The sequence below is a fragment of the Geotrypetes seraphini genome, chromosome 13 (assembly GCF_902459505.1).
Source record: "Geotrypetes seraphini chromosome 13, aGeoSer1.1, whole genome shotgun sequence".
In the NCBI taxonomy this organism is placed as follows: Eukaryota; Metazoa; Chordata; class Amphibia; order Gymnophiona; family Dermophiidae; genus Geotrypetes; species Geotrypetes seraphini.
In genome coordinates, this window is record NC_047096.1 from 70629515 (window position 1) to 70648437 (window position 18923).

Here is an 18923-nt window from a genome sequence, read left to right on the forward strand (position 1 = left end):
AGAGTAGTTACTACCTGCTCCTGAAGGGCTTGGACACACTAAGAGAGGGTCTGCTAGGGAAAGAGAGGGGGGCGGTTACAAACTTTTCCCTTTTCCCCTCTCCCCGCTGATCTAGTACTTTGTGTTTCAGGAATTTATAGCTAGTCTTTGTATTGACCCCATGATTTGGCTGACACATTGTGAGTTGACTAACACAGGCAGAAAACCCACATTTGGGAGTTGACCAAAATAGCAGAAGGGAAGGTATGAGGTGATGGGGTATTCTTTGCAGCAGAGAGCACTTAACCACAGAAGCACGCTCTCCTAGTTCACCTTCAGGAGTTCAAGTTGTCAGGGAGAAATAGATAATGGTGGAGCAGAGAATGGAATGAGCCTCTGAATTCAGTTTTCAGCTGTGTGCATTTTGGATATATTGGGGTGATGAGAATAGTGACAGAGCACTCCAGCATCCAACCTCCCCCAGCACAAATAGCTGCTGAGGTCTTCTACTTAGGTGATTTCTTTTCTTAGCAATCAGCTTGGAAAATTAAAAAGAAGCTGAAGAGTCACTAGAAAATACCATTCTGTCATCGGAATCTCCAGTGAGCTGTTTAGAGAAAGGGCTGTGTAAAATCAAGACCAGAAGACAGAGGAATGGGTAAGGAGGAAAAAAGTTGAGGTTGTCCCTTTTCATACTTTGAAGGCGGAAAGTACTGATGCCTGTATGGAGAGTACTCCCACCACCTCTCTGACCTTCCCCCGGTACCACCTACTCCTCCCACACACACAAGACAGGAAGGCTTTTGCACCTGCAGCTCCCGTTCAATGTCTGCGCTTGTCCTGTAATAAGAACTCAGGGGACTAAGACTTTGGGCTTCCTCATCTTGCATCCACTGATGTCCAAGCAAGCACAAGTTTCAGTTGGAGAAGGGGGGAGAAAGGAATCAGTCTCAACAAAATAAAAGGAAACAGTTCCACAGTTGTCAAAACCCCAAAGTATAGAGATAATCCATCTCTTCCTCTGGAGAGGAGCTCACGCCAACATGGTTTGAGAAAAAGTGCATTTTCCATTAGCAATTTTGCCACCATCATCCTTGAAAACATTTGCTAAACTCTTCCAAAATGTTACTTTCACCAACAGAAAGACAGATCCCTCAGTTTCAAAATCCATGGAGGTGCTGACTGGTGGGGGGGGGAGGGGTAAAATTCTCCAGTTCTTTACTTCCTCCTATTCTTTCTTCTTTAGTCTTTGGGGGTGTTTTTGTTCACTGTACATCACTTCCTTTGACATTGGGTGTTGGCATTTACCGTTTGCAAGTATAGACTTCCTCTTCCTGCATGCACTGCTGACATTCCACGTGGCAGCACCATTGCACGTGACAATGACAAGAAAAAGTCACCATCCGGCTGCGAGTGTTGTGACCCCGCCCACAGCATATGCTGTCACAGTTGGTCTCCTTTGAGCATGACCTACCCACAGTGCCCAGTGAAAAATTGTTCTTCCGGCAGAAATCAGGCGAGTCTTCCATGTAAACCAGGTCAGTGCTGCGAGGCAAGCGGAGTAAGTGCCCATGAGCTGGGGGACCCATAAGTTCTGAATGCCCTGTAGCATCATTTGTGGCACTGAAGACTTTGACGGCATTGTCAAACTTATTTTTAAGCAATCTGCCTATCTCATGGAAGGGGGAGAGCTGCTTCCAGCATGTCCGCACGGCACAGGAACCTGAGACACCATGACACTTACATGTGGTCTTTAAGCCACTCTTCACTGCCTGAGGAAGAGAAAGGAGAAAACCACTGATTATTTTCCATAATAGTGAACTCACACTTCAGCTTAACAAGCTGACAGAACAAAGTCAGTTTCAAGGCACTAGAAGGATTCACGATTGTTCAGAAAGTTCTAATTAATGAATTTATCATGTCCATCCAAATAAACTCGGGGAGGTGCTGCCTTGATTTTCTCTCTAGAGCAATGGTTCTCAAACCTGTCCTAGAGGACTATCAGCCAGCTGAGTTTTCAGGATATCCCTAATGAATATTCAGTAGAGCGATTTGCATATAATGAAGGTGACAGGCATGCAAATCTGTCGCATTTTATTTTATTTATTTTCATTAAAAAAATTTCTTACTCGCTAACATCCTACAATTCTGAGAGTTAAGAACATAAGAAAAGCCCTCACCGGATCAGACCGAGGTCCATCCAGTCCGGTGATCCGCACACGCGGCGGCCCATTTAGGTACTCCTGATTGGAGACCCAGATATACCATAGCCCTCAATACAATTTGCAAGAAGGTGTGCATCCAACTTGCGCTTGAATCCCAGAACAGTAATCTCTGTCACAACATCCTCCGGGAGAGCATTCCAAATTCCCAGCACGCGCTGCGTAAAAAAGAACTTCCTGACATTCGTCCTGAACCTGCTGCCGCTCAGTTTCAGACTGTGACCTCTTGTCCGTGTCACATCCGAAAAAGTTAGCAATGCTTCTTCTTGGTCGATTTTATCAAATCCCTTTATTATTTTAAAAGTCTCTATTAAATCCCCTCTCAGTCTTCTCTGCTCGAAGAAGCACTCATAATTAAAATGGCAGACTATTATCAAACATACAAAAAATTGCCAAAGGGCTGTTGGATAAGATTTGCCTCTTTGCGGATGATACAAAAATCTGCAATAGAGTAGACACGGCGGAGGGTGTGAATAACATGAAGAAAGACCTGGCAAAGCTTGAAGAATGATCTGAAAATTGGCAGCTAAAATTTAATGCTAAGAAATGCAAGGTCATGCATTTGGGCTGCAAAAACCAGAGGGAACGGTACAATTTAGTGGATGAAGAACTTATGTGCACAACGGAAGAGGGGGGCTTGGGTGTAATTGTATGTGATGATCTTAAGGTGGCCAAACAGGTTGAAAAGGTGACGGCGAAAGCTAGAAGGATGCTAGGTTGCATAGGGAGAAGTATGGCCAGTAGGAAAAAGGAGGTATTGATGCCCCTGTATAAGACTCTGGTGAGACCTCATTTAGAATATTGTGTATAATTCTGGAGGCCGCACATTCAAAAAGATATAAAAAGGTTGGAGTTGGTCCAGAGGAAGGCTACTAAAATGGTGCATGGTCTTTGTCATAAGGTGTATACTTTGGAGGAAAGGTGGGAGAGGGGAGATATTTTTTTTATAATCAGGGCCGGATTAAAGGCTAGGCCCAGTAGGCACGTGCCTAGGGCCCGAAAATAACACTGCACGTGCCGCCTTCCCTTCACCTCTGAAACAGGACGTAACTTTCTGTTTCGAAGAAGGGAAGCTGCCACGCGCAGTTAGAGCCCCGCGACATGAGTTAAGTTTCTTTGCGTTGCGGGAGAGGGAGTAAAAAGGAGAAGCTGACCTTCAGGCAGTCGGGGGCCCCCCTGCCCTGTTTGCTTCTCCCCTAACGCCGGCCCTGGGCCCCCCTGAACCCAGGTAGACTCTTAACACTGCGCGCCGGCTTCCTTTCTCCTCCGAAACAGGAAGTTACATCATTCCTGTTTCGGAGGAGAAGGCAAGCCTGCACGTGCAGTTTAGATCCCCGCAGCCTGGGTTCAGTTTCTTACCAGTGAGAGGGCAGTAAGGGAAGCTGACCTTACCAGGCAGGCAGTCATGGGAGGGGAGAATGCTAATGCACCAAATGGTGGGGGGATGGGGAGAAAAATGCTGATGCAATCGGGGGGGATGCTGAGGCACCCAATGGGGGGGAAGGGGGAGAAAAAAATGCTTATGTATCCAATGGAGGTGGGGGGTTGAAATGCTGATGCACCCAATTGGGGAGAGCGAAGGAAGGAGGGAGAAGGAAGACCTGGAAAAGGAGAGGACAAGAAAGAGAGATGCCAAGACCATGGGCAGGAGGGGAAGGAAAGGAGATACCAGACCATGGAGGGAGAAGGAAGGGAAGGAGACAGATGCCAGACCAGAGGCAAAGAAAGAGGGAGGGAAAGAAAGGAAAGAGTGAAAATGCCAGATAATGGAGGAAGAGGGAGAGATAGAAGGGAAGGAGAGCAGAAAGATGTGAGGGCATGGGGGTAGGGAAGGGAGACTAAGGAGACAGATGCCAGACCAGAGGGAAAGGAAGGAGAGGAGATGTCAGAGCATGAAGGGGGAGGGAGAGATAGAAGAGAAGAAAAGGAGAGTGATGTCAGGCCATGGGGTTGAGTGAGAAGGAAGGAAAAGAGAAGAGAGAGATCCCAGAGCATAGGGGAAGGAGGTGGAGACAGAAAAATGGAGAGGGGGTGAAGCTGAAATTAATCATGTACAAAGGAGAGAAGGGGCACAGGACAGACAGTTTATTGAAGGGACATAGAAAGAGGGAAGATGCCATATGGAAAAGAGAGTGTGGGTGGACACTGGATGGAAAGGGCAGAGAGGGCAGTGGATGGAAGAGGCAAGACAGGGTGAACAGTATCTGGAAGAGGTAGAGAGAGTGGGACAGATATTGAATGTAAGTGTGGGGGAGGGGGGCAGACATTGAATGGAAGGCGGGTGAGGGGAACCGATACTGGAAGAAAGTGGGGAGGAGAAAGAAAAAAGGGCACATGCTGAATTGGGAGAAGAGGACAGAATTAGATACTGGAAGGGGTGAGGGAAAAGTGGCAAGGTAGACACAATGAAAGAGGGAAATTTAGGATTGAATAGTAAGAAAGAATTTAGACAGAGGCAGAAAATAAATTGAGAAAGAAGACCAGGAATGAACAGGAGGAAGGGAGTGGAGAGAGAGATGCCAGAGCAGTGGTGAGGGGGAGGAGACAGATACCAGACCTGCGAGAAGGAGGAAAGGAGGAAGGAGACAGATACCAAATCTGAGAGGAGAAGAGAGAGAGATGCTATAATCTGCTGGGAGGGAAAGAGAGAGAGATGGAAGGGAAGAAGACAGATGCCACCATGGGGAGAACGGAGAGAAGTAGATGGAAGGGAGAGGCAGACAGTTTCTGGAAGAGGCATAGAAAGAAAGCAAATGCCATATGGAACAGGTAGAGAGAGGGCAGACAGTGGATGGAAGGAAGAGAATGATGAGAAGATGAGGAAAGCAGAAACCAGACAACAAAGGTAAAAAAAAAATTATATTTTATTTATTTTTGCTGTAGGATAAAGTATTATTGTAGTTGCGTTGATAATTGTTTATTAGTAGAAAATGGAAATAAGGTGAATCTGTTTATTGGACTAATTTTAATACATTTTTTTACTAATTCAGAGATCATAATTCCTTTCCTCAGGTCAGGACGGGATACTGTAACAGCAGTATAGTTTACTGATCTGAAGAAAGAGGTTTTAACCTCTGAAAGCTAAGTAAGAAATGTATTAGTCCAATAAAATGATAAGCACTAAATTTTCTTCCCGTTATGCCCCATGTCTCCTACCCAAATGCAAAATATAAATTGGTGGGCTTCCCAAAGCTCTGCCAGCTGAAGATCTCTTCCTCTAGGATGTTTAGAGATGTTTGGAGATTGCATAGAAGAAAAACTGTACACTGGCACTGGCACTGGTATCTAATATAATAAAACCCTAAGCATGCATGCGCACTCTTACCTGCATGTCCCACCGGCAAGAGTGCACATGCGCGCTTCTACTCCCTCCCTCCAAGTTCGCTGCCATCATCGCCCCCCCCCCCCCCCCCCCCGTGCACCCTTTCCCGGCGCACACGAACCCCCATTGACCCTCCCAACACGAGATGCACAAACCTTCCGGCTCCACCAGCGGCCGCATAACACTAAAGATGCTGTTTCGCGGCCTTCCCATGCTCTGATTTCCTCTGCCGTGTCTCTGATGACATCATCAGAGACGCAGCAGAGGAAATCAGGTAGAAAAACTAATTTTATTTTCTGTTTTGTGATTACAATATGTCAGATTTGAAACGTATCCTGCCAGAGATGGTATTAGACTGCAAACGTGAGCTAGGATTTAACAGAGAGAGGAAAAGTTTTTTTTGTGTAACCCAAAACAGCGCCAGTGTGGTTAGGAGAAGGCAAAGGGGGTGAAGAGGCTATAAAATAAACCAACCAGGATGTTTGAAAAAAACAAAACAAAACCCAAAAAACCCACCCAATTGGGCAGGAAAATCAAATTGAATCGAAAAACCAATTCAATAGGATGAATCAAATCGAATTGAAATTTTTTTTACTGAATCGAGCAGCACTACTGCAGACCAAGTCTAGATCAGTGTGCCACCAATACTCTAAAGCAGTGATCCCCAACTCTGTCCTGGAGAACCACCAGTCAGTTAGGTTTTCAGGATAGCCCTAATGAATATGCATGAGTCAGATTTGCATGCCTTTCACCTCCATTATATGCAAATCTCTCTCATGCATATTCATTAGTATCATCTCAAAAACCCGACTGGCTGGTGGTCCTCTAGGACAGGGTTGGGGGACGACTGCTCTAAAGCAGTGTTTCTCAGCTCAGTCCTGGAGTACCCCCTTGCCAGTCAGGTTTTCAAGATATCCACAATGAATATGCAGAAACTTGATTTGCATACACTGCCTCTATTATATGCAAATTTATTTCATGGATATGCATTGTGGATATTCTTAAAACCTGACTGGCAAGGGGGGGGGGGAAGGGTACTCCAGGACCAAGTTGAGAAACATTGCTCTAAAGTACCATTGCCCCCTTTCTGACCCTGCTATCCAAGCCTCACCTTGATGCCCATTTTGGTGTTGTGGATGTCCACCTTGGCACGCAGGTCCTTGCCAATCTTCTTTTGCCCCAGGAAGTTCTTCAGGAATCTGGTACTGTACTTAAGGTTGTCTCCACACACACCCCACTGCCAGGCTTTCTGGTTTTCCAAGTCAGGAGAGTCATCACAGGTGCAGCGCTCCATGCGTCCACTGCTGCAGGCTTTAGCCAACGAGTGGGATAGTGCTGCTGATGATACAGCATACAGAAAGCCTGTCTCCTTAAAACCTGTGCAAGACATGAAGAAAATGGAAGTTAGGTCAGGTTCAAGAATTAAAAAGAAAAAACAACCTTTAATTTCAAAGCCATCTGGGATTTACAGGGTTTAAAAAAAGGTTAATGGCTACCCAACGTCAGTCCTTGAGGGCCACAATCCAGTCGGGTTTCCAGGATTTATCCAATGAATTTGCTTGAGATTATTTGCATGCACTGCTTCCACTGTATGCAAACAGATCTCATGCATATTCATTTGGGAAATCCTGAAAACCCAACCTGGCGAGGGCCGAAGTTGGGCACTCCTGGTTTAGATAATTTCCTAAAACTAAAGTCCATAAGCCATTATTAAGATGGATTTGGGGAAATCCACTGCTTATTCCTAGGATAAGCAGCATAAAATCTGTTTTACTCCTTGGGATTTTGCCAGGTATTTGTGACCTGAGTTGGGGCCAGATGCACTAAAGCCAGTGTTCGTCACTAAACCTGTTTTGACAGCTTTAGCGACCATTGCATTTGCTGACCTGATGCAGAAAACGGCTCACCGCCTGGTTTTCTGTATGATCGCTCATTACCCAATCCGACCATTCAAATAAGCTCATTAATATTAAAATGCCATGTAAACTAGTAGAGCGATTGATGCTCTAACATGTCTTCCTGATGCACAAAAAAAAAAAAGGTCGTTTTTAGCAATCCAAAAAAACAACTGGTCAAGACCAGTTGCTTACCTATCTTAACACAATCTCTGCCCCATTAGAAACCCCCCCCCCCTCACCGATGATGGCCCTCCTCGAAGAACCAGCACCGGGAACTGAACCTCCCTCTCCCATGCTAGTGAAAATGGCAGGAAGAATGCCCACTTCCTCTTGCCATGCTGACCCCAGCTCCCCTGTGCGAGAAAAAATGGCAGAAGGGATGCCCACTCCCTCCTGCCACAGAAGGCCCACTGTCGCACCATGTGCCCCCCCCCCCCCCGAAAAAACATCTCCTACCCTCTCCCTTTCCCCTTTGAAAAAAAGGCATGAGGGATGCCACTGGAGGTTCCCCGAACCTTTTCAGAGACGTTGGAGCAGGAGGGAATCTCAGTCTCTTTCCCTCCTCGGTACATCATGTGAAGGGCATATATAACACACACAGCATCTGTACCCATAAAAAGAAAGAAAGAAAAAAGGTTTCCTGTCCCAAACAGTGGCAGGAAGCTTTCCCTTGCATCTCAGCTGTTCAGGTTTCCCCTGCCGGTTCTGCGCATGTGTGAGAGTCACTCTCACAGTAATCAATCAGACGGCAGAGTGGGGGATTACGACGAACATCCGCCTAAATCATTTGCATGCAAACTTTTTAGTGCATCAATAGCTCTTTCTGAATCAGCCCAAAAATCGGATTGGAGCAGATGCACACGGTCTTACCGCTCCTCTTAGCGCATCTTTTTAATTTTCATGGAGCCTGTATAAATCTGGCAACACAGGAAACATTGCACCGGCAAACTAACATGGGGAATTCCTTGAAACAGCTTGAGGCGAAACATAGTCCTATGTCGGAAAATGTACCCCTCAGTCACGTTTTTGCACACAATTTAAGATAAGTAATTTATCTTTTAAAGTTCTCAAAATTAAATATCTCTAAATGAAAGAGCATTATGGAGCACTTTAATTAGAGACCAGTGATGATTTTGGGTGTGTATAGTCCGCATGTGCTGAAACCCCTATTACATGCAGCAACACCGCTGAGGTCTCAGAGAAGATACTTTAAGAGTACATTTAGGTATTGGTGAATGAAAGTGGTAAATACTGGAGCCAGCTGGCTATGTGTGTACCACTACACCGAAAACGATAAAAATTATATAAGAATTCAATTATTTATCAACTTAATTGAGAATCAATAAGAGATAAACTATATTTAAATTATAAATGAGTATTCAGTTTGTAACATCATTCAAACACAGCAGTGTTGTAAAGCAATGATGTCGTATCATTCCATCATTGCACCCTCCTGCCTACCTGCCTTGTATGTAATGAATTAAATAACTTAATATTAGTCCATTTAATCAACAGTTAAAGCGTATAATAAAGATGGTACTTAGCTTCAAGCATTGATCGTCAACGTCAGGATTCAGGTGTAAGGGAATACAAAATTTCCTTTTAAATCATTGTCGCTGGTTTGAAATCAGGTTCAAATAGTTCAGGTGTTCCTGTGATAATGTGTCCCCCCAAAAAAGAAAAAAAACCCACAATATCCAACGTGTGGTATCAAAAACCAAATCCACAATATAAAGTGTTGTCCAAAAAATGATGAAATTCCATTCCAAATAACTTGGTCTTCACCGTTACTTCCTCAGCACCGATCGTGTTTCACCTGGGTTGCTTCATCAGAAGGAAGGCAAAAAATGTGAAATAAAAATAATAATGAGAATATATATACCTACCACTAGTTTATATATTCTCATTATTATTTTTATTTCACATTGTTTGAATGATGTTACAAACTGAATACTCATTTATAATTTAAATATAGTTTATCTCTTATTGATTCTCAATTAAGTTGATAAATAATTGAATTCTTATATAATTTTTATCGTTCTCAGTGAATTCATAATAGATTTAGTTTTTCTCCCAACCTTTATATTTGTACCACTACACCACCGTGAGCTATCTGCCTCCTCTTCCCCAAGCCCACTGGAGAAACCTGCCAGCTTCTCTTGCACAGACCTCGTTTCAGCAGTTCAGTCCTGCCATCTAGGCTACAGTTCCACCGTTCATTCCGAAACTGATACTGGCATTCTAAGACACCCAAGTGAATGGCATCGCACAAGACCTCAGCGAGACCCGGCTCTTTCCTGCACAGCCTCTTCTGCTTGCGTGAAAGCGTCAGCCAATCGCACTGCTTCAGGTGGAGCTTGGCCGAGGTCATGCCCTGCCGTGGCACGGAGAGGTGTGTGAGAACTTCTCGACCAGTCAGGCTAAAGGCAAGAAGAAGAGAGGAAGACAGAACAAATTAGAGAGCTGAAAGTGAGGAGGAAAGGAATTTGGCTCCTCAGCATTTAAATCAGCAGGTCAGTAGAAAATTGCAGAGAAGATCCCAGACATCTAACTTGAGTAATGGAACTTGGAAACCCGTAAGCCATAAGACTGACTGGAATTGAGGTTTCGGCCTTTACTAATATCTACTTTCTATGGGCTAGGACAGAAACAAGAGTTCATATTACTCCTCATCAACTTCACATTTGTGAAAATTAGCCAGATGAAGCAGTTTGAGCTAAAGTAGAAGAGAGTAACTGGGGAATTTGTTAAACCATGCTTACAAGGAATACTAAAAAGCCTCATGTTGCTCTCCCTCATGCCCTTTCCTGACTTTGGAGGGTCTTAAGTGTTGGAAGCTAGGATTTTTAAGAGGGGGGTAGAAGTAGCCAGCAGTTTCTTGCTTTTCCTTTGGAATTCCTGTTCTCTATTGAGATTTTCATTCACAACCACCCAGGGATGTTTAGATAGTTCTCAGCTGAGGTCCACCCAAATGAGCTTCTTCTGGAACCCAACATAGCATATGCTGAGATTAAAGCTTTTCAGAGCAGAGAATGACACGGGGACAAATTTTTCCCCATTCCGTTCCCACAAGTTTTGTCCCTGCCCCATTCCTGTAAGCTCTGCCTTAACCACAGAAGCCTAGGACACTTATGATTTTAAAGGGTTTGAGGCTTGTACAGATGAGGACGGAGCTTGCAGGAATGGGGCAGGGACAGGAAAAGAACTTGCCAGGACGGGAAAATGAGTTCCTGCGGGGACGAAGAAAATTTTGTCCCTGTGTCATTCTCTATTTCAAAGGTACCTAGTTGTGGAATGCTTACCTTGAGAGGGGGGTCCTTGAGAGTTGGAGGTAGGAGGCCACTTGATGAATATATTGCTAAGTCTGGTGGAGGGCAACAGGAAACCACTGCACCAGATCTGTTTTCTTTCTCATATGTTTCTGTGTTGTGTTGGATGGGGATGGGAGAAGAGTTCAGGGGCTGTATCAGCTTGAGGAGTTCAATGTATAGAAAATACTTCAATGTACTGCGTACTCTTTCAAATAACTTGACCACCTAGGTTTTAGGTAATTTAAAATTTTATACAGTGTTGTTGATGTCATTTAATAAAAAAGCAGTTTCAATTACAAACTTTCAGAGGCAGAAATAGATAAAGAGAGAGAAAGAGATCTTGCCAGCCCTGTACAGTTCTTTCTGCAGTGTACACATTATGTATTCTACAGTTAACCTCTAATCACCATTCATCAGTTGATTATATCATTCTCATGCACATGAGTCTCCTCTCCCAGTGGCGGTACCCATCAAAGCAACATTCCAGTTAATCATTAAGGGAGGAGGCAGTTAGCTGGTAACTTTCCAACCTGTCCATTCCACTCCTAATGCAATTTCACCAGATCTGTACCTAGTTAAGAAATGTATAAGCAGTCCTCAGGTGACAGAAGTTCCTTTTTTCTAAAACTAAAGCTACTAGTTTGACTGGTGGGCTCAAATGTGGGCCTGGTTCTTAAGACAACATGCTACCTGCAAATAGCCTGATCAGGGGCAGAGCAGAAGAATTAATACAAACACATGGTTCTTACATCTCATCATCACCAAGAAAATTCTAGACAGTTCACGGTCTTATAAATTAATATGTTGAAGTTTGCATGTTTATTTTATAAGATGTTAATTGGACTTATTCCTATCTACCTCTCTAATCATTTTGTGTTCCCTACATACTATATTCTCATCCCAGACGGGGAATATCTTTATTCTCATTTCCAACATTAAAGGGATGTATTTCAAAGAGATTTCTGGGCAAAACTTTGTCTTATCAGGCTGGTGTTTGGAGTAAAACTATAAGTGGTTTATTTTTTAATTCAATCTCTTAACAAATGCTTAGAAGATCTGTGAAGACTTTTTTATATGATAAATTTGTATAACAAACTGTAGTTATTTGGTGGATACATTTCTGTACGTAATTTAGTTGCATCTGGCAGATCTTCTTGATGTAAACCGCTTTGAACTCTCAAGGTATAGCGAGTTATAAATAAATTTTTTTAATTGTTATTATTAAAAATCTCACAATACAATTAAAAAGACAATAAATATTTTTTAAATAGCCAGGCTTTCGATTGCTTACATAAACAAATATAACAGTACTCTAATGGAAAGCAGCTGCAAGAGAAACAAACCCTTTTCTCTGGGTCGATAGCAAAGGAATTGTTGAATACTCATAGAATGATAAATCAAGCTTGTTTGCATGAAGCAACCTGCCTAGTCTAACAGTAAATTGTAAACCCTGCAATTAACCCCAAAATTAATATCTACAGCAATATCATCTAATTCAGGCTGCAATGCAGTGCTGCTGTAGAGGGAGCTATTAAGAACTTAAGAATAGCTTTACTAGGCCAGACCAAAGGTCCATCAAGCCAAGTAGCCCGTTCTCACGGTGGCCAATCCAGGCCACTAGTACCTGGCCATAAGGGGACTTAGACGTTGGTTTTGATTATGCCCCTCCATGGCTCTAATATAAAAAAAATACTGACCCCTGACCCTGCACATACTGGGCTGTGATGGTACTAATTATATATGTATATTCTCTATCCACAGAAATCTCCCTTACCCAGCAACGGGTGCAGAGCAGAACTAAAACCCTTAGAACTCATCGTACTGAAAAAGTGTCTGACTCTGGCTTCGTTAACAGCAACATAAACTGTCTCTAGTACTAGGCATATTATGAAGTAATTAAAAAAAAAAAACTACATACAAAATCACTCAAACCAGAATTCACAAAATACCCAGAAAAAAAGCAGCTCCTTAAGTACAGACTAAATTACCACAAACTAAAAATAGAAATATAGGCCCCCTTTTATCGCCAGCCATGGAGGTATTAGCTTCAGTGTTCATATGAAATCTAAGAGCCTCGGAGCTTTTACTGAATCAGCTGTCAGAGGCGCACGTGGAAGATCATTCAGTCAGGGTAAATATTACTGCTTTCGTGGACCTCCCACTTTGAGCTTAGGCTCCCTCAAAACGAACATCTCCCCTGCTGTAGCTAATAGGGATCCACAAGCCTCTCCAACTGACGACCACCTCTTCTCCCTCCAACTTCCCAAGTTCTGCAGCTGGCAGTAATATTGCAGAGCTGCTGCCTTCCCTCATCCCTGTTTCCCCCCCCCCCCTGGCATTCATGCATGCATGAAAGCAGTGGCAGCTTGAGGATATTGCCATTGGCTGCAAAGCTTGGAGATTTTGGGTTGCCAGACTGGAGGAAGATGTCTTCAGTTGGCAGGTCTTGGGAATCCCCACTAGCTCAAGTATTTATAAATTGCACTCAGGCAGGGAGAAACTTTGATGCCCATCCACTAATTTTGGGCTCCAGTTCCTCTCCCAAATCAGCTGTATATGACTACGCCACTGAATTCAAAAATAATTGTGATGCACCTATCCCAAAGCTAACATATTCCAGTTAATAAATTCAAAATGAAACAATTTTTTCTACCTTGTTGTCTGGATATTTCTTTTTCCATCATCTTGGTCCCAGTTTCTCTTTTTGCTTTTTGTCTGTCTTCAACTAATTCTCTTTCCAGTGTCTGCTGTTCATTTTTTTTCTCCTCTTCTCTCTTGTTCCATTTCCTCCTTATGCCTGTCTCCAATGTATTGATTTTTCCCTTTCAGGTTTCTTAACTTTTTCTTTTCTTTTTTTGCCTCTGTCCACTCAAATCTTGCCTTTTTTCTCACCCTTCTTCTTTTTAAATGTTTAGCTACCTCTCAATTCTCCATCTTCTCTCATTTGCCACTTTTTTTGCCCACTCTTCCAGTCTCATTAGGTCCCTTTGTAGGTCTTCACAGTTTTCCGTGGTTCTAACCCTACCGCAGAGTTTGGTGTCATCAGCAAATTTAATAACCTCACATTTCGTCCCCATCTCCAGGTCGTTAATAAATATATTGAACAGGAGCGACCCCTGCGGAACTCCGCTCGTGACCCATTGCCAGTCTGAGTGATGGCCCTTTACTCCAACCCTCTGTTTCCTGCCTGCCAGCCAGTGTTTGATCCATCGGTGGACATCTTCTTGCACCCTGTGGCTCCACAGCTTCTTAAGTAGCCGTTCGTGAGGTACCTTGTCGAAGGTTTTTTGGAAATCAAGGTAAATGATGTCTATGGATTCCCCTTTATCCATCTGGCTATTTATTCCCTCAAAGAAGTACAGTAGGTTCGTGAGGCACGACCTTCCCTTGCAGAAGCCGTGCTGGCTTGCCTTCAGTTGACCATTGTTTTCTATGTGTTCGCAGATTGTGTCCTTAACCAGTGCTTCCATCATCTTTCCCGGGACCGAGGTCAAGCTCACCGGCCTGTAGTTTCCCGGGTCACCCCTTGATCTCTTCTTAAAGATGGGCGTGACGTTTGCTATTTTCCAGTCCTCTGGGATCTCCCCAGTTTTTAAGGATAGGTTACATATTTGTCGAAGTGTTTCCACTATTTCGTTTCTCAGTTCTTTTAGTACCCTTGGTTGGATGCCATCTGGACCAGGTGATTTGTCGCTCTTCAGTCTGTCTACCTGTTGGAGGACATCCTCTCGGCTTACCTCTAGTTGGACCAGCTTTTCATCATGGTCTCCGTTTATGATCTCCTCGGGTTCTGGGATATTGGATGTGTCCTCTCTCGTGAAGACTGACGAGAAGAACTTGTTTAGCTATCTCTTTTTCCTCCTTTACCACTCCATTCCTGTCTCCATCGTCCATCATCCAATGGTCCCACTTCCTCCTTGGCTGAAGAATGTTTTAAAGTTTCTTGCTTCCCCCGCCAGTTTTAGAGCACTGCAGGGTTTCTTCCAGCATGATAGGACTCTCCCTGTCACAATGTGCATCGAGCACACTCCCTTCACATTTGTCACAGGTTTGCCACACATAAAATTTGCATGCAGTTTGATTCTTGCATGTCCCAGTATTATACTCACAGAAAGTTTATGGTGATTATAAACCACCTTTTGCTTTAACATCAAAGCAGTTTACAAAAGTTAGACAAGGAAAAAAAATTGCCAGTTGTAAAAGGAGTAACACCTCAATCATCAAACACATTGACATTAACTGATCACATATAACATTCAAACCATCCATCCACTGCAACACTGATGGATCCCCCCTAGTTTTACATATCTGTGGGAAACACTTGGCCAAAAAGAAGCCACATGCTCAGACATCCACACCCAGTTCTACCATGAGCCTTTCTTCATCAGCCCACCCTGGAATCTTAAAAGTGGCAGAACTATGTTCCAACCTGTTTCCCCAGAAATTAACCCCCTGAAAATACCACAGTGCGCAAATAAACTGCAACATGACAGCCTCCTCTCAGAGGCGGTGTGCCAGACTGTTGGTGTCTGCACACAAGGCCAGCCCAACCACTGAGCAAATTAGGCACTTACCTAGGGAAGCAGCTTCTGGAGGCAGCAAAGAGCATGTGCCATAAAAACATAACAGTAATCTTGAGAGTCACACAAGCTCAAAGAACCATCAGTTCCAGGACAGTCCATAGCACCCCCACCCTGCCCACTATGTCACGGCCAAGAAGAGGAGACCATGGATGGGGACCAGTTTTGGTACCCACATCTCTTGGTGCCACATCACTCACACAGCCCTCGATATGGCCCTGCTCAGTGCCCACCTTTACCCGCAGGAAATTTTCAAATACTCATTTGCCTTTGAAAATGGCTATTGGAAATTTCCCCTCATTCCTCCAGATTCTATAAATGGTGCTCAAAGTTGCATGGGCAAATTTGGGCACATGTCCCATTTGTGCGTACAGTTCGAGTAACTAGTCAATAAGCACCAATACTAACTAATTGGCAACAATTTTGGTTTGTGTGGCACAGAGGTTAGAGCTACAGCCTCAGCATCCTGAAGTTGCGGATTCAAATCCCACGCTGCTCCTTGTGACCCTGGGCAAGTCACTTAATTCCCCCCCATTGCTCCTGGTACATTAGGTAGAGCGTGACCCTGCCAGGAACGATAGGGAAAAATATTTGAGTACCTGAATGTAAACCACTTAGGCTATAAGTGGTATATAAATACTAATTACATACAGTATGTATCTTGCCAGATACTATTCTTTAAAATGCACGCAACTGAAAAAGTGACATGTCTACAGATGTATGAGGATTTACACCAGCATGCAGTTGGTATAAACCCTTGTACTTTAAAATTGGGTGCAGATCCTGGCGCTATGCACTGTTCTATAAATGGCGCCCAATTCGGAGCGCCATTCATAGAATAGTGTGTAGCGTTCATTTTTTCAGTGCCCAAATTTAGTTTCATTTCCTGAATCTGGTCCATTATGTACAAAACAAAGTTTAATATTTAAAAGTATGATGTCCAAATATATGTTTCCATAGAATATGTTGTGATGATGATGATAATGATGATGATTCTTGAGTTAAATCATCAAAGTTGGAGGTGGGGGGGGAGAAGGGGAATGCTGCTAGGAATACAAAAGTTAATTGACAACAGTGGTGTAGTAAGGGTGACAAGTGCCCAGGGTGGTGGCGCCCCACTCCTGCCCCTTCCCCATACCTTTTTAACTTCGGCGCAAGCAGCGAAGTACCTGTTGCCTGCGTCAGCTTTGGAGCACCCTCTGACATCACTTTCTCCTGGAAGTGACATCAGAGAACGCACCAAAGCCGATGTGGGCAGCACGTTTGTTGCTGCTCATGCCAAAGTTAAAAAGGTACAGGGAAGGGGCACGGGTGCACACACGTGGCAGGGGGAGGAGTGGGAAGGGGAAGAGAGGAGGAGGGATGCCAGCGCCCAGAGCAGACTGCCCCCCCTCGCACCCCCCCTCTTACTACGCTACTGATTGACAAGGGGTGGAGAACTGAATGTTCACCTGAGCTGGGTCACTTAACCCTTCATTGCCCCAGGTACGAAATAAATATCTGTCTAAAACATGTAAACTATTTTGATTAGAACCACACATAAAAAGCAGTACTGTATATGTTTTTTTGCTATATTTTGTTTACTTTTCTTCCCCCTTCTCTTTCTTTCTATATCTTTGTTATGTAAGTAAATTATTTCATTGGTCTTTTCCACCAGGGTTTATTTAATTTTGCTCTTTCTTCCTTTCCTCTTGTGAGCTGACCTTTGCTACTGTGTATTTAAATATTTTGGTATGTTAATATGTTAATGAATGTTTAATATGGTGCTTTAGTTAGATTGTGAGCCTTTTTGGACAGATCAGGAAGATTTAAGCACCTAGTGTTAACCACCTTGATCCGACAATAATTGTTAGGAAAAGCAGTATATCAAATAAACTGAACATACATACATACTGTATATCAGATCCCAAGCTCTTTACCCTTGCTATTTGCACCATATCTCTCTGTATAGAAAGAACATCTGCACCTTATACAACTTCAACTTATTTCACCACTATCTAAGTACAGAAGAGATGGGCAGAGTACAGTCAACACATCCTGTTCTTATCTGTCTTTAATCACTTGATTGGAAATGAACAGAATGCCTGTTGGAGTCCTAGCTTTACATGTACTCAGATCAGGCTTATGTAGATAACTGTGGCTGGCACAAGTGTGCACTTCTGGAGGCACCTTGCAATCTGCACCTATTCCTGAGAGAGGTGAAGATTTAGTCATTCAAGTTTCAAGTTTCAAGTTTATTAGGATTTTATATACCGCCTATCAAGGTTATCTAAGCGGTTTTTACAATCAGGTACTCAAGCATTTTCCCTCTCTGTCCCGGTGGGCTCACAATCTATCTAACGTACCTGGGGCTATGGAGGATTAAGTGACTTGCCCAGGGTCACAAGGAGCAGCGCGGGGTTTGAACCCACAACCCCAGGGTGCTGAGGCTGTAGATCCAACCACTGCGCCACACACTCCTCATTTGTATCCTTGCAGGCTGGCTGGTACTGTATTCTTCCCTACACTGGTTCAAGGAGCTTGGGTAACCTTCCACACGAAGGATAAGAGGAGAAAGAGAATTAGAAAAGAAAAAAAGAATATAAAAAGAAAAAAGAGAATTAAAAAAAGAGATAAGACAACAGGAGCAAGAGAATTAAAAAAATAAAAGAGAGAGAGAGAAACTGAGGATGCAGAGGAAAAAGGATAGAGAAAAAGGGGTGAGGTAAGACACCCAGAAAAGCTAAAGAGAAAGAGATAAACACAAAGACACAAAAAAATGGTGAGATGTTTTAAAAACTAGAAGCAGAAAGATCAAGAAAGAAAAAAATGCAGGAGACAGAAAAATAGGAGGAGAAGGAAAGAGAATGCCTTTATTTCAAACTCAATTTCATGTCAAACATTAGAACTTTCTCTTGAGAGACTGCCTGCCTCTCTCACTTCTTTCCCGTCACCAATCAAGTTTGACGCTCTGCACCTCCTACACTTCCCAACTCACCATCTGCAAACTCCAGAGAACACCTGACCGCGTCAGCGTCTTTTGTTTTCATTCCACTATCATTTGAGATAGACTTCCTGACCAGAGACCATATTTATCTGAAGCACCAACCCCCAATTGCAACAGAGAGAGAGAGAAAGAGAAAAAAAAAAAGAGTTGTTCAAAGTAGGGCATGGATCTATAAGCAGTGGAACGGGAAGAGCGGGAAGACAGGCCCTACACAACATCATCAGCTGGGGAGATGGAGAACAGGGGCACAGATTGGTTTATTTGACCCTGCCAAGTAAAGACCTTTGACTGCTCCTGCATGGACCAGTAGGGCTGTAAATAGGAGCAGGGCAGAAGGCAATAGCAAAAAAATCTATATAAATGTATATAATCGGATGTATCTGTGTGTGTGTGTATATGTATGTTCCAGCATAACTCTGAAACGCATGGAGAGATTTCAACCAAACTTGGTAAACATATCGATTACTATCTGGGAAAAAATACTGTGGGGTGGGAAGGGAGTGATATGTAAAAATTATTGAAAACCACAGATGATTGGGATAAATATTCGGGAAACGTCGGGTAATCAGCTAGTAGGAGGATAAAATGAAAATGAACCACTGGGTTCCTGATTTCATGCTAGATT

General features: G+C 43.5%; 1 protein-coding gene across 1 annotated transcript in view; it reads right to left on the reverse strand.

The window, feature by feature from the left end:
* Positions 1–615: 615 nt before the first annotated feature.
* The window catches only part of WNT9B (Wnt family member 9B), a 39323-nt gene continuing 21015 nt past the window's right edge, over positions 616–18923 (reverse strand). The window contains exons 2-4 of the mRNA XM_033919172.1: positions 9591–9841; positions 6635–6900; positions 616–1751 (exon numbers count right to left, since the gene is read on the reverse strand). Coding sequence (XP_033775063.1) covers positions 1284–1751; positions 6635–6900; positions 9591–9841 — 985 coding nt within the window. The 3' untranslated portion in view covers positions 616–1283. The remainder of the gene's footprint in view (positions 1752–6634; positions 6901–9590; positions 9842–18923) is intronic.